The 17,317-nt window shown below is 38.9% G+C and overlaps 1 protein-coding gene across 4 annotated transcripts in view; it reads right to left on the reverse strand.

Annotated features, from left to right (window-relative positions):
* Positions 1 to 17,317, reverse strand: part of LOC124776907 (protein phtf) — a 192,835-nt gene that overhangs the window by 26,605 nt on the left and 148,913 nt on the right. For 3 of the 4 annotated variants that reach the window (XR_007015666.1, XM_047252113.1, XM_047252115.1), the window contains 5 exons: positions 7,705 to 7,933; positions 4,876 to 5,004; positions 4,304 to 4,447; positions 827 to 922; positions 485 to 676 (listed from right to left, as the gene is read on the reverse strand). Coding sequence is in view for 3 of the 4 variants with exons in the window: in XM_047252113.1 (XP_047108069.1) it covers positions 527 to 676; positions 827 to 922; positions 4,304 to 4,447; positions 4,876 to 5,004; positions 7,705 to 7,933 (748 nt within the window). In the remaining variant the exon portion in view is untranslated. The remainder of the gene's footprint in view (positions 1 to 484; positions 677 to 826; positions 923 to 4,303; positions 4,448 to 4,875; positions 5,005 to 7,704; positions 7,934 to 17,317) is intronic. The other variant, XM_047252114.1, reaches the window with a different exon arrangement.

Consider the following 17,317-nt stretch of genomic DNA (forward strand, 5'->3'; position numbering starts at 1 on the left):
GTATGGCATTTACTTGACATATTTCACACAGGAATGAAGGAACCAATTGAAGTAATTTTATAGCCACCTTGAGGCAGTAAAATCTTCTCACAATGAAACAGTAGTGGAAAATGTAATTACCAAAATTAGAGAATAAAATAGCAGTAACAATGGATTCCAGGGCTCATGTAGTTACACGAATAATCACTGCTGATAGGTCCATATAATGTTTTCATAAATGTGCAGAAAAGGCAGTTTAACCTCACATGTGAAAGCATTTGTCAAAATGAAGAGAGATCCAAGTACAGAACTGACTATGCAAAATTTCAGGAACCAGTTCAGCCACTGTGCTACTTAATCTTTATGAGTTGATTATATGTACTTTTAGGCTTTTACAAAATATTTTACAAATTTTTCAATAGAATGCCTATGAAATGAGTAGGCAAATGAATTTAGGGTAATAATGACCAAAACAAATTAAAATGTAATGTAGTGTTTATATTACCTGGATGTTTAAAGAAGTTGAGTCCCATTATTCCCAACATTTTTACTTGATTTTGATCTTGTGCAACTTAAGTTTGAATCCAAGCATTTCAGAAAGAACTCCTGAGAGGGCCGAAAGTATTACTACCTTTGTAATGGTATAGAGATATGGATTAGCTGATAGTCCCGATATCTTGAAAGGACTCTCCAACTCCTGTCATAATCAATACAAAATGTTTTACTATTTTTGTCTCAGTGTAAAAATTAAAGGATATACTTTATTGACTAAGTGGTACTACAAATAAGAACCTATACTATATTTAAGAAAACAGTATAATCCAATAATGTATACTATTATATCTACCTTGAGAAGATCAGCTGCTAACTTGAGAACACTGTTTGCCACCATCAGTTCTTCTTTTTTGTGTGGTTTTTGCTCTATCTGAAGATACAGATTTATCTAAGGAGGGAAAAAATAGTCTGAAAACATGCCACAGACAGAAAAAAACACTATAATCCAAAGACAGTGAATTTACATGACACAACTAGCACATGGAAAGGATGTCCACAATAATGTCAGGAAACTGTGAACACCCTATTGTTCAATAAGCAGTATGGACAATTCTGTAACTCTGCTGTGTTTCTGATATGGTCAACAGTGTGGCAGCAATCTGTATAAAAAGTGTGTACGGTATCTGATCTCTCCACTATATGCAAACTGTTTCCAATGCTAGACTGAAATGGAATTTTAACTTTGATATCCAGGCACTACTATTAGTATGTTTACATGGACTTCAAAATCCAGTTTTTGGCGAAGCAGTTTATCATTCTCTCTTCTGATTAGGCATGTAAACATTCCAGGATTGATTCTGAAAACATGTGTTTAGCTGCTGAATTTTACTTTCTACAATTGACATTCAGCCAAAAATGCTCTGCTGCATCTGATTCATGATGGGATTGTCAGGTTGCTATTTTTTTTTTTTTTTTTAAGTCGGTTAAAGTGGACAAAGTAATTGGTTTAGTGTGAATGAAAAAGGGGGGGGGGGGAGGCAACAGCCTTGCTGCATTAGTAACTACGATTTCGGTCAGATCACCGAAGTTAAGTGTTGTTGGGATAGGCTAGCATTTGGAAGGTGACCACCTGGTCTGCTGAGTGCTACTGGCAAGCGGGGTGCACTCAGCGCTTACACAGCAAACTGAGGAGCTACTTGACTGAGGAGTACCAGCTCTGATCTCATAAACTGACATACAGCCAGGAGATTAGTGTGCTGACCACATGCCCCTCCATGTCTGCATCCAGTGACACCTGTGGGCTGAGGATGACACGGCAATCAGTTGGTGCTGCTGGACCTTCACGGCCCGCTCGGGTAGAGTTTAATATAGTAGTGAAGGAAAGGGGTTTTGTACAAATCAGGAGGTTTTTAATTTTCTTTTTTTAACTGAAAAACAACTCATATATACTAAACAGATAAATATACAGAAATGCTGATATAACTGCCAAATTAGCGAATTCTATAGAGCTTCCTAGGGACAGGAAAACTTTGCGAAAACAGTCATGCAAAATTAGTGGGTTTTAGGAAAACAACACGAAATCGGCACTTTCACCATGTATTGCAACGTCTGTAACTTTGCAATATATAAAAATCTTATAAAAATAAGGATGGCAGTTTTTTTTAATGTGCATAACTCATAGTTACTGAATGTTAAAACTTCATTTTGGCTTCTAACCTCCCCCAGGCTGGGGATTTGTGTGCAATCATAAAACAACAGTTTATTTTCTGCATAACACATTTCGATTTGATAACATAAATAGCTCAGTCATTGGCAAAAAAAGCACAACTAAATTTTGCAAGAACACTACTTAATTTAGCAAAAAAACAACTCTGAATTTGGTAAAAAAGGACACCAAATTTGGGGGAAAAAAAAGACCAAATGTGGAAAAAACAACACATTTTGGACAAAAACACCACCAAAATTGGCAAAAATAACACCACCGAACTTGGCAAAAAACACAGATTCTGTCAAGAAACACAGGGCATAACAAAAAACATCAACAAATGTGGCAGAAAAACGACACCAAATTTAAAGCAAAAAATAAAACAAAATTTAGCAAAAAACACAAAATTTGCCAAAAAACCACTGAATTAGACAAAAAATAACAAAGAAGTCTGACAAAATAACAATGAAGTTTGGCAAAAAGTAACAGTCGATTTGTTCATGTAATAAAATGATTTTTTCCTGTCCCTATACATTGTTTTGCACTCAAAGCTCTTGTACACCATCAACAGCTGGTGGCAGCATGTAGGAGAATTATACTCAGATGAACAGAAATGTCTGTTCCTCATTGAGTTTCCAAAATATTTGAGTGCATTTATCCTTCAACAGTAAGCAGTCTGCAGCCCCCGTCTCCTCTTGAAAATGGGTGTCACCTGGATGGGAGTGATAAAACTATCCTGCATGCTTTAAGTGGAGATGTTTTAAACATGTGTTACAGAACCAATCTTGAACACTCTCCTCCTCCTAATTAGAAATTCACTGATATGTATAAGACACATGTACCCTTAGTCTTAATTTGGCATGGATTGGAAATCAGAACAACTGATATTCAAGACACCATTTGTGGGAAGAACCAACACAAAAATTCAATATATTCAGGCCCAATATATAAAAATGAAAGTAAAAATGGGGTTTTTCATAATCTGTTTTTGCCTTAAATGTAGTACATTATGTTGAAGTCCTATTTATATAACTGCTGCAATCAAATCCCTCATAAAAGAAGTTTGCTCTGCACTAACATTTGTTCCTAGCATGAATATTTGGCATAGCACATGTACAAACCACTCCTCCTCCCCCAACATCAGTGTGTGTGTGTGTGTAGCTAGACTGAAGAATGGTATATTGATGTTTCTTACAGTAAAACCCATAAGATGACATTTATGCAGTTACTTAGAGAGAACTTTCAGTGAATAGCATTTAACTTTCAAACATACTGGTCATAACTGGAGAAAAAGATTTTCTTTATAAGATAATACAAGGAATCTCACAAAATAAGTAGTTTTTATCCAGTATACAAAGGGAATCTTCAGTAAAATTTTGCATTTTACTTTTTTTCGAGCAAACAATACCAATAATTTACGGACAGCAATTGAATAATATTGGCATGATGCTTTTCGCCATGTAACGATATTGCACTATGCTTTCAACTATGCTTTAGTATCTTATGTCTGCATAGCCTTATTTATATTTGTTTAGCTACCTTAAACCTGGTCATATTATGGGTGAGACTGAACTGTAGTTAACACATGATAATCTGTTAGCACAAATAGTTTCAGTTCACCCATGTTCCTTGAAGAAAATAAAAACATTTAGCCAATAATGGAAAGTAGCAGCGGAAAAGTAACACTGAAATCAACAGAAGTATTAATACCAAAATAGTTCATAAAATAAAATGATTTCTCCTGTTCCTACTTATACTGAAAATTTCAGTTGGTGGAATTGCAGTATGTTTATAGTGGAGAGGTCTTTGGAATCTTGTCAGTATGTGTAGAAATGCCATGGTCTCAGTTATAATTGATAGTTATTTGCAGTCCATCATCAACTAATACTATAAAGCAGGCTACATGCATATCGCTATGAAAGAAAAACACTGTAATATTTTCAGAATGAATTTTTCACTCTGCACCAAAATGTGATTCCATTCTTATTTGCTCAACTGCAATCAATAATACTGATCGAAGAAATATAAAATGACTATCTATTAAAGTAATCCAAATAAGTAATGATCACATTGCTTATAATGAAGGCAGAAAAACTTTATACATACAAAAACTAGAAATATTACCTGCTCTGTAAGCAGAACAGAAAGATTCCGATATTTTCTGTTTGTCTTTGTCCCCAAAGTCATAAATCGTAGAAGAAAAACACCCAAAACCAGGCACCAGATTAGAGCTTCAAGGTTGTACTGTGAATGGAGCTTTGATGAATCCTAAAATTTGAAGAACAAAAAAAGTGACAATGCCAAAATCATGTTTATAATTCTGAAACTTGTGTAATTAATTACAAATTTTATTAAATATTAGTGTTGGCACCATTTCCTACTAACACACACACACAACTTTGCTTTAATTGCCATTCAGCTTTGACACATATAGCAACAAACAAAGGAAAAAGAAATGTCTTTCTAATTTATTTCAAGAATTGCACAGACCATCCAGAGATCAATAAGTTGAAACTAAGGAGATTGGAAGAACGAGGTAAGGGATGGGAGGACATAGAAGAAACATTACAGAAATTAGAAACACAGAATGCAGAAAAAGTCACAGATATAAAAGTACACAAATAAAAAATATAAAACCTGCACCTAAGCCCTAGCCAATCAGTTCTGCTAATAAACCATTGAAATTTCTGGCCTACCTCTGAGTCACAGGTGTTTTCATCCACACTGACCTTAAGAAACTCAACACTCAGGAAGGACAGCAGTAGCAGTGTTATGAGAAAAGCAGCTGATACAATCATATCAACTGATCTCTGTGGCCCTCGTTTCTGCAAAAATGAAAATACAACTGGATGTATATATTTTTGCTTTTGTGTGCCAGAAAAAGCATACACAAAACTGGCATTAATGAAGATGAAATGTTTTACTTCTTTCAAATTTTTCACCCTAACTGAAGATGACACTCCCTTTAGATTCCCGCTACTTTCTTGGGTGCAGCTTTCCAACCTAGTCTATCTTACACAAATCTTTTCATATCTGTATAACTACTGCAACCTACATCCATTTGAGCTTGCTTACTGTATTGACGTCCCCCCTTCCCTGGCCCTCTATTCCTTCCAGGATTTGAGAGGACTTTTCCTTAACATTGTATGTTTACTATTTGATAACAATTCAGAATACCAGCAGAGACTGCTTAGCAACAGTGACAGGGCATCACATATACTTGGTTTACCTAGTCAAGCAAAACTGCATTTGCACTTTTGTTTCCTATGAAGGCAGAATTATTGCACTGTGAGGATGGGAGTACAACCTTTCTTGTTTATGGTTCTCAATTTGGATTACTCTCTCAACAGATTTATAAAGCTTTACAATAACCTTTCCCAAATTCTGGACTGTTTGTGACGGACTGTTCACTTTGTAACGCATGCCACATGGAAGTGCTTGTCTGTTACACCAGTCTCCATATCAGAGTCAAGAAACTTGTAATACTCAATTTCAATACATTTTAATGCCTCCATTCACATATTCAAGTGCCTCTCTTATTAAACCAGCATTCTCTACAACTATCACAGTACCGGTTTGTTGCATGTTGTATTGTCAACACCATTAACTTTCTGTGATTCATCATACAGAGTGTCTTTCCCATATCACTTCACAGTATTCTTTCAGTCTAAAAAATATCTTTTTTAACTACTCGTGAAAAGAATGCACAGACTGTATAAATGATTGAAAAGAGATCATGTTTTGCTTATGTCTGACAATATAACAAACTATAGACAGCTGTAAGTGAAATATTACGTGTTTCAATGACTCATTTGATCTACACCATGCACTTTGACACATTTATATAACATTACACCTTTAATTGTGCACATACTGTTCTCATGATTTATCTCCTTAATGAATACATGACTGTGTTTGAAAATCAAAACACGAGAAAACAATTCCTCCATATAAACACCTTAAGTCTATGTACCACTTGGTGCAACAGCTACACATGTTACTACTGCAGCTCAATTTAAATATTTCATCTGAAAGGTCTACTAGTAGCAATATGGATAGCTCAAACATACTTCACTGTAATCATCATAACTACTATCAAACAACACTGATTCCCTTTCCTATATGGAGATGGTAAAAAGAACAAGTACCATCTCCATATAGTTAAGGTTAACGGGCCATTGACCTCCTCCTCCTGTGCGGATACACACACATTGCCTGAACTCTTACGGGATTCAGTAAGATTGCCTGCCGCGAGTAATGAGCGTAGTGGGCAGGGGCACTACAAATGTAGTGTGTGGACATTAAGTTGGGAATGTGGGTCTCACGGGAAGTGTGCAAGGGATAAATCCCTGCAGTCGCACAGTCCTCTGTGCCCTCGGTGGCTCAGATGGGTAGTGTGAGCAGCAGATCCCGGGTTCGAGTCCCAGTCAGGGCACATATTTTCAACTGTCCCCGTTCATGTATATCAACCAACACCTGTCAGCTGCTTAGGGTGTTGATTTAATTATGATTTCCTTTCCTGTGGAGGCAATGGACCTTCCATCTTTTCCATCTAGCACAGGAATGTAACAGTTGTGATTTTCACCTCATAATTTCAAATAATGAAAACTCATTTCTCGTCATCTGAGAGTCTTTGTTTTACTAATTAAACAGCAGAAGCATGAAATGTAATCTTTTAATTCATCCACTCTCCTCAAAATTCACTTGATTGCCTTTACTTTAAAATACATTTCAGCTACAAAATTTATGATTACCTATGAATGTGGTATTCTAGTACTATTAATCATCCCTAATTTACTTGGTCTAAATCTCTTTCCACTGTTAACTAACATCAGGTATTTGTGGAGGAAATGAACAGCCTGGGTTCACTTACGGGAAGTATTGTTCTTATTTCCAAAAATACTCTGAGGTTTGTTCACGAGTGGTTACATAATGTGCAAACCACTAATGATTTTCTCTCTGAATCTCAAAACTGAGCAATTCAGAAGTACTGAAGTTTCATAAGCTGAAATTCCCAAATTTGCTGTGGAAAGATACAGCCCACCTTGGACTTACAAAGTGAAGTTTCTAAAAATAAACACATGAAAACAAAAGAGTGAGCTGCATAAAAATGTTTCTTAAAACTTCAACAAATATGCAAGGAACTCATTCCAGGTGTTTCCAGTGAAAAGGAGCACCAGTGCAAAAGAATTTTTCACTGTGTTTTAATACTAAGATGATGGCAGCGATGAAGTTGATGGGGTGAGTTTTAATCAAGTTGTAGGTGAAATGAACACATACTGCTGACAAATACTTCACTCACTAATTTTCCAAAGACGCTGCATGGATATTAAAATATTTTATATGGATACTTGTGATTACATACGATTAATATCATTATTACATGAGCTCATGGCTTTCTTGGCTGTTACATCTAATAATGAAATGAAGTTGGTGCAAACGTTTCTTTACGAGAAAAAATGAAATCTGCCAACATATTAAAATAAAATTCCAGACAAGCTGAATTTGATTTGTGAAACCCTTACCTTGAGGTATGAACGCACAGATAACCATGTCTTAATATTGCGCACTTTGTTGAGACGAAAATGTGGCAACTCTGATTTCTTTGCTCTTCGGAATGACGTCAGGTGCGAGAACAATTTAGCGTACAAAAAACGTTGCTTAAATGTACGTTCTGCCACAGCCAATAAAAAGAAAAACAAGACAGAGAGCACAAATCGTTCGAAAACTGCTATCCATATAAGTATCCTCTCACTGCAAAAAAGAAAAAAAGAAAAGCTTATGGTACTACTCTGGAAACAACACTTTCATATGTAAAACAGTTGCTTTACTTTTGTAAAATTGTATAAAAACATTCTTTATACTTTAAGAGCAAATGTAATCTTACAGTACACGCAACTTCAGCATATTGCAAACTATAAAAATTTATAATGGAAAATGATCTCCAACACCTGTTGAGAACTGTACTGATAGGTCATTGAAGGATGGGTAAGTCTTCAAGGAACCACCAAGTGCTAAAATAATAATATAATTACTACATCAAAACTGAGGATGACTAATTGCTGCTACATATCAAGCTGAATGATTTTCAAAATGTTATATTTGCTTACCAAACAGGAAAGGAAAGTTCTCTTGAGAGAAATATTAAAATATAAGACATACGGCCACTACTTGCCTACAGAAATATTTAGTACACACAAAAGTTCACGGCACTACCTCAGCTTTTGGAACTATTAATTCCCTCATCAAGGAGGAAAGAGGGATAAGTTCGGGAAGGTTAAAGAGAGAGGGTAAAACACCTTGGAAAGACAAAGAGAGACAAAGATAAAAGAAGGCATAAAGTGTTGCTCCTACTTCAGTATTGTCTTCCCTGGTACAACCACAGTTGGATCCTTTTCAACCTGTCATCCGAGTGACTTTCTCCTATTTCCCAAATACCTCTCCCTTCTTTCCTCATGAAAGAAGTAAAAGTTCCAAATCCTGCGAACAATTTTTTTCTGCTTTCAATGTGTCTTATTGTAGTACTGCAATTTCGCTGGCTAGCAGTCATGTTACTTTGATGCACCCTATTGATAATGTCCACTGCACCAATTTGTACCACAGCAAGGAGCCCCCTGCACAATGGGAATCCTGAATGAATAACATAAAACCTGACTGTTCATTATCATAATACGAATAGATGTAACATACTGTTACAGAGATGAACTTACAAAGACCTGCTCCCAAATTGTAAATACGGTCAATGCCTTTTTTCTGCATTTCCATGTCTCTAAAGTCACAGATGCATTCTGTGTACTTATTCTGTAACTGCAGTAAAACTACCTGAAAAATTGTTCTTTCCTGTCATCACATGGCCTAAAACCGTACACTATTCACAAAAAATGCAGAACTTCCCAGAACAAAACAAAGACAATTTGGATTATTATGCAGGAAATGAATAATGATATTAAACTTCCTGATGACAGCAGTGCCCAAAAAGATGAATTTCAAAATAGCTGGTAAGAGGCACTGCAAGTATTTTGCAAAAAATGTTGAAGTTACACATTTTTGATGCACCGAGAACAGCTTATAACAGCTGTTTGTACAGCCCTGCCTACCTCAGCGAATTACTCACGCATCGCCGCATAGCGGAATTATCCGGAGTTCACAGACCCCAATTTTAAGTACCTAAGGCCCGGTTTACAGTGGAGTAACTGGAGGCGAACACGTGCAAATGAGCATTTGCAGAAAATTCACTACCATTTGCTTGTATATGGGTAGAATCATCTGCGCTAGAGGGAACGGAAGAGAACACGAGGTAGCAAGCATTGCCTATGAATGCTGTGTTGTTAGTTTTTGGAGCTAATATTCGGCATACTTGTTAGAGGCACAATGTGAAACTTTGCTATTCAGTGAGGATTATTATGCATGGCGAGCGCTCTGATCTTGAAAGAGTATGCAAAATGGCACAGGGGAGTAAGAATTTAAGTGTCTCAATTTGTATGGAAGTGTGACATGAATGGGGATCCTGCACTTTACACTGAATTGCATCACCATCTCTCCTTAGCACTGGTCCAAAATTTTCCTTGTGTGTCGGCTGCCATTTTACCCTGGCTTCCCATAGCCACTTAGGGGAAATTTATAAACCGAACTCTTATTACCGAAATCGAGCATCATTTCAAGAGGTGACACAGCTAGTGTTTCATCTATGCGTGTAAGGTCTAATGTTCATATCCCCCCCCCCCCCAAAAAAACAAAAATGGTCTAGCGGCAAAGCACGCGCTTCATTGAGAGCTCAGGATCAAATCCCGTTCAGACCACAAACTTTTCAATATGATTTTTAACCAAGCATTCACTTCTCACAGATGTTGGAGTGGCTACAGTAGACATGTGGTTCGGATGCCACGCTGCAGGTCTCAGTTTTCCAATTAGGTAACTGGGGAAGGTTAGGGACACACAAGTAGCTGCAGTGCTGTCCAGTTGAAAGACCTGCAAGAGGCCTACTAGGTACACCAGACAGAATTCTCTTTTGCTCATGCTTTGCTCCGGTGAAAACTTGACTTAAACTATACAAACATTTTTTTTAATAACTTCATATCGACAGTTCAATTCTTGCACTTTCAATTACAATAAAAAAGGTAGCAGAGAAAATAAAATTATGGCAGTGTTTGATGTCACAAATGACTTCTATCAATGAGGACTTGTCTTCCTCTTCTTTTCCTTCAGCATTTGTCCTGCATGCCTGCGGTGTCCATTACATGGGTCCATTGTCTCCATTTCGTTCTGTCACGGGCTGCATCTGGTTGGGTGTTCACACATTTAAGTTCTTTATGAATCGTATCAGCCCAACATTGCTTAGCTCGTCCTTCTGATCTTCTGCCGACGACTTCAAGAACGTAACCCACCTTGGCAATAGAGTCATCACCAGCTTGGCCAGTTTGTGGAGTTTAGGCACTGAAAAAGTGGATTTTTCTGCCATCTGTGATGTACACAATCTTCATCAGGCGATCATCATATCTTTGCACTTCAGTCGTATTGCCGTCAAACTTGGATGATACTATGATGCCAATCCCACTAGCTGGTCTGCGTGTGCCCTTATACATCAGCTTGTAACCGCATCCAATATTGTACGATTTGCTCCAACTACACCATCTTTCTTGAACTGCACATATGTCTATGCATATTTCTCACGCTGACCGGGCCATGCCAATGTGCGTCACCTATGGGAGACGCCCTAGCCTTTGTTCAAAAATGTTCAAATGTGTGTGGAATCTTATGGGACTAAACTGCTAAGGTCATCAGTTCCTAAGCTTACACACTACTTAACCTAAGTTATCCTGAGGAAAAACACACACAACCAAGCCCGAGGGAGGACTCGAACCTCTGCCGGGACCAGCCACATAGTCCTTGACTGCGGCACCTTAGACCGCTCGGCTGATGCCGTGCGGCCTAGCCTTTGTACCAGATTTCATTTCAACAAATTATAATCATCAATGAGCATTTGTAACTTGTTGAAATGAAACTGTCTTGTAGTACTACATTTTATAACAATTCCTGTAGGCCATTCCTTATAATAATGTTTGAATGATGTACATTTGACTATCAGTGAAACACTTGTTTGTGTATTACCTGTAGACATCACAAAAGTGAGAAGTGTCTATTGAATAACAAAAACAAACATTTTTCTTGCACCAGGCGCACTGGAGAAAGGAAAAATCGATGCAATCAGGCACTTTGTAGTAACCACTAGTTTTATTTAGACAGGTCTGGGATGGAGTCAGAAATGGTCCTGGCCATTGTTCTGCATAATGTGCTGCATACCAGGCATACTTGATCAACTTCGTAAAGCATGGCAAAGGAAACTGGTAATACACAAATGACTGCAGCTTAAGAATACTGTTCCGCTGATAAACCTGAAATGAGAGAGAGGTATCGGAAATTATGTTGCCTGATGATTTCCCGAACAATGCTTTCCACTGTCGAATAAATTCTTTATCGACAGGTTGAATCGCACTGGTAGTTCCAGGCAGACTCCACATTACATCTACATCTTTACTGATTTTGATACGTCGATTACAAGACTTTTGCAATTAAACAGTCCATTTTTTATTTTTGGTCATAATTTGCCTTGCTGTTCTTGAAGACAGATATACAGCTGCATAAACAGCAAACCAATCATACTTATCACTGGCATTATCATATATGAATATGTCATTGCACTCATTGATTGGGCAATGATGAAGTGCAGTGTGCATGCAGTTCTTTTACGAAACCTGACTGATCAGCATTATAAACAGCAGTTACAGCAATAATAGCAAGTTTAGCCTTTATGTCAGCTATGAATTTCTGTATAGCACAGTCTATCACTGGCAGCTGCTCTACATTTTTATGTGACATAAACTTGGTAACTTTATGACTTCCTACTCTGTATTTCTTGAACCTGTGTAGCCAGGTCGATGAAGCCTGGAAATCGTTATGTTCATGTCAGACGCAATTTGGAGGGCCCAGCCTTGTAGATCTCTCTTGGTAACAGTGCATAGCCTCTCACAAGCAGGCCTACATCTTCCACACAGTTTTCAGGTTTCTGTTTGGTGCATATTTCTTACTTCATGTAATTCATTCTTCTTCTTTGTCACTGAAAGCTGTTACAGTACGTGTCCTTTTTAGGCTTGGAAGGTTTTCTTCTTCAGAACTGTTACTGGCACAACTGATATCACCCAAACCACAATTCATGGAATTGTCACATTTATTTCCTATTTCTTCTAACATATCCACGATTTCAAACGAAATGTCCATATCATATGAACCAATGTCAAGGAAATCAACCAACAAATGACACATATGTACATCCTAAGGAGAAGTAGGTGATGTTGGCTGGATACCACATTCTTCATATTTCACCATTGCTAAATTGAGAACATTAACTGGATTCCACATTACTGTGAAACTGGATAAAAAAAAAAGAAGGTACTATTAGCAAGCATGCCTTACGAAAGCACAATAAATATTAATTCAGCTTTATCTGTATTGTCAATACTTACCAATACTGCAAAAAGCAACTGACAATTTGTAATAGATGTTACTTGAGTGGCTAATTCGAGAGATGGCTTTTACAAATTACGGGTTGTGTCATGTTTCCTGTCTACAAATGTACAGCCAACCTCAGCTGTGTACGTTCCTAGTTGTGCATGCGCAGTTGCTACAGCGCCAGTAGGTGTGTACATTTCTACTACTGCCTGGAGCATTACGAATTTGGGAATTTTCAGCTATTTTCTTTTTAATACTTACAATGCTTTTTATCAGCTAAAATTCTGACAGTGCATTTCTTTCGTTGTCTTCTTCCTATCTAACAAAATGTCAGGATAGGTTTCGACGAGTCTTATTGGACAATTCCCTTGTGAGTGGAAATCTGGAGTGCGGCAGGGAGATAGCAAGGTACGGGTGGAGAAAGTTAGGAGTGCTGACAGAGCATACAGAAACTAATGGAGGCATGAGAAGACTGCCAAGATGCCACATTGGGAGGCTGTGAGGTGGGGGAGGAGGGGGGAGCAGAAAAAGAGAGGAGCATGGAAGCAGAAAGGCAGATGGATGGGTTGGCAGATGGCAGCAAACAAATATAGTGAGGTGGTGATAGGACAGTAGGTTACTGCAGGTTGAGGCCAGAATGATTTCAGAAGTGGAAAATGTATTTTAAGGATAATGCCCATCTGTTCATAATAGCTGGTGATAGATTGGAGGATCCAGATGGTCTGGGTTGTACAGCAGCTACTCAAATCAAGCATGTCATGTACAGCTGCATGTTGCGCCACAGGATGGTCAACCATGTTCTTGGCCACAACTTGTCAGTGGCCATTCATCCTGGTGGACAGGTGATTGGTCGTCATGAGCTGGTATATGACATGGCTGTTTTCACAGGTGGCCTAGTCTCTGATGGGGTATGATAAACTTTTAACAGGACTGGAACAGGAAGTGCTGGGTGGGAAAGCATCACACCTGGCTGGTTGGTATTGGGACTGGCATGGGAATGTAATGGGATGTTGTGGAGGTTGGGTTGGTGATGACATATCACTTTAGGAGGGGGGGTGGGAAGGATCTTGCATATGCATATCACTTTAGTAGGGGGGTGAGGGGTTGGGAAGGATCTTTTCAACTTCACACATGGCCCAAAACCTCCCTACCAAGACTCCACTAATTCAGAGCCACAACATTCCTGAAGCACTGTTAGTAACCTTTCCACCAAACCAACCCAACAAAAGTTTCAGTTCTATCCAAAGGCTTCACTTTTAGCCCACACCCAAATTTAGCATATTGGACTTGTCAGTCACCTAAACCCATCTCCTGATCACTGCAATGGAAACACCTCTTTGCCACCAATCCTTCCAACCAAAGCCACCCTAATCCCAATGCTGACCCCTGCCTCTCATAGTTCATACCACTATTCAACCGTAACCTTCCTCCCATCCCACCTAATCACCCTCTGGTCACTTTCCAGGAAGTCCCGACCTCTAACTTTGCCTGACCATCCTTCCCTACGTCCTTCCTTAAGAACATCAAGCTTACACCAGAAGGAAGAATAGCCATACACGAGCTCAAAACAAATCCTAAACTAATCACTCTACCTGAACACAATGGTTCCATCACTATCATTATGAACTGTACTGACTACCTGGCGGAAGGCTTCTGCAATTATCTGACTATTCCACCTACAAACTCTGTGAGAGTAATCCCATCTCAGAAGTCTAACATAACCTCTGATCTCTGTTTTAACCCTTAGGCCTTCACAAAACCTCTCCCCTGAATCCAATTCTCTCCTCACCCCTGTGACAACACTCACCTTCACATGCTCCCAAAAATCCACAAACCCAACAATCCTGGATACCCCTCTGTAGCTGGTTATTGTGCCCCCACTGAAAGAATTTTGGCTGTCATTGACCAACACCTCTAATAAACTGTCCAAACTCTAGCCTCCCACATAAAAGATACCAACCACTAGCTTCACTGACTCTCAACCATCCCCATCCCATTACCTCTTGAATCCCTACTTGTCACTGATGAGGCATCTTCCTTATACACCAACATCCCTCATCCCAGTCTTGCTGCTCTTAACACTACGTTTCACAATGTTCTTCAGACTCCAAACCCACTCTCTCATATACCTTATCAAAACGTACAACTACTTATTGTTTGAAGGGAAGTTATACAAACAAATCTGCAGAGCAGCCATGGGCACCCTCATATGCCAACCTGTTTATGGGCCATCTAGAGGAAACCTTCGTAACCTCCCAAAACCCCAACCTCTGGTCTGGTTTAGGTTTACTGATAATATTTTCATGATACGGACTCTGGTCCAAGACACCCTTTGCATTCCTTCACAAACTCCACACCTTCTCTCCTATCCGCTTTGCCTGGTCCTCCTCAACCCAGCATTAACCACCTCCTCTCTGATGGCTCCATCCACTCCTCTGTCCACATTAAACCAACCAACTGACAATAGATGCCGTCCCTTCCACATCAAAAAATCCCTCCCACACAGCCTGGCTACCCAGGGACAGTGTATCTGCAGTGACAAAAACTCCCTTGCTCTGTATACTGAAGGTATCAACAAGGCCTTCACAGAGAGACACTATCTCCTAGCCTAGTCCATAAACAGATGTTCCATGCCATATCCCCCAATCCTCTCACCAATCCCAAAATTAGACCACAAAGGAGCACACTCTTCACCACCCATTACCACCACAGACTGGAAAAACTAAACCACGTCCTTTGTCAGGGCTTTGATTATCTATGATTATACCCTAAAATGAGGGACATCCTACCCAAGATACTTCCCACCCCACCGAAAGTGGTATGCCATCACCCACCTTACCTCCCAACATCCTAGTCCACCCCACACCACACCCTCTCCCAACCCCTTACTACAGGGATCACATCCCTGTGGAACACCCAAGTGCAAGATCTACCCAATTCACCCATCCAGCACTTCCTATTCCAGCCCTGTCACATGCTTACCCTGACTCATCTGAGCCCATACCACCTGTGAAAGCAGCCACATTATGTACCAGCTCTGCTGCAGTCATTGCACAGCTTTTTATACTGGCCCAGAGGTCAACCAGCTGTCCCGCAGGATGAAATGCCACTGGCAAACTGTAGCCAAGAGCATGTGGACCACCCTGTGACACAAATATGCAGCTGAACATGGCACAACATGCAGCTAAAAATAACATTTAAATGCAAACATTTTAGATTAGGCTTTACTGTGACTGTTATTGACATTAAATGAAACAACAAGTTTACTGTTACCAGTCACCGTACAAAACCACTGCTCCAGACACTTGTTGTCTTATATAGGTGTTGCCGACTACACCGCCTATTCTGCCTGCTTACGTATCTCTGTATTTGAATATGCAACCCTATACCAGTTTCTTTGGTGCTTCAGTATATTTTAAATCTCCAGTGCCAACATGTCCCTGTGAATTCAAAAAACCTCCATGGGGAAGTGCCAGAATGCTGTTCTGACCTAAATCAAGCCTGCTTCCTTAGATGGTGTCTAATTGCAACAACATGAACCACAGCCTCTTCTATAAACATTAACACAATAAAACAAACTTTGGAGTGGGCAAACACTACAAATGGCATCACTCAAAGTCTGCTCCCCTTCTTGACCTACGAAAACGAGATACCTGGACACTGGAGGACTGTTCATAAACTGTGATGATCGCTGATGACGGGAATATATTTGTAAAGAACCCAAACACAGCAGGAGAATAATGGAACAGGCTTACAATTGGTTAACATCTAAAGCCTTACCACTTAATCTTACAAACAGACTTATTCATGGAAAATGCACTTTAGGAAATTAAAAAAAATTATAAAGAAATTGAATGGCTGGCCAGTGCTCACCTTCAGGTGGTGATATTCCGAACACTGCTTATATATATATATATATATATATATATATATATATATATATATATATATATATATATATATATATATATATATATATATAAAAAAAATAGAGGGAAACATTCCACGTGGGAAAAATATATCTAAAAAGAAAGATGATGAAACTTACCAAACAAAAGCGCTGGCAGGTCGATAGACACACAAACAAACACAAACATACACACAAAATTCTAGCTTTCGCAACCAATGGTTGCCTCGTCAGGAAAGAGGGAAGGAGAAGGAAAGACAAAAGGATATGGGTTTTAAGGGAGAGGGTAAGGAGTCATTCCAATCCCGGGAGCGGAAAGACTTACCTTAGGGGGAAAAAAGGACAGGTATACACTCGCGCACACACACACATATCCATCCACACATACACAGACACAAGCAGACATTTGTAAAGGCCTAAGGTAAGTCTTTCCGCTCCCGGGATTGGAATGACTCCTTACCCTCTCCCTTAAAACCCATATCCTTTTGTCTTTCCTTCTCCTTCCCTCTTTCCTGACGAGGCAACCATTGGTTGCGAAAGCTAGAATTTTGTGTGTATGTTTGTGTGTCTATCGACCTGCCAGCGCTTTTGTTTGGTAAGTTTCATCATCTTTCTTTTTATATATATATATATATATATATATATATATATATATATATATATATATATATATATATATATATATATATATATATATGAAAGAGGTGGTTAAAAATTGTGCACTG

This window comes from Schistocerca piceifrons, chromosome 2 (assembly GCF_021461385.2).
Source record: "Schistocerca piceifrons isolate TAMUIC-IGC-003096 chromosome 2, iqSchPice1.1, whole genome shotgun sequence".
NCBI lineage: Eukaryota > Metazoa > Arthropoda > Insecta > Orthoptera > Acrididae > Schistocerca > Schistocerca piceifrons.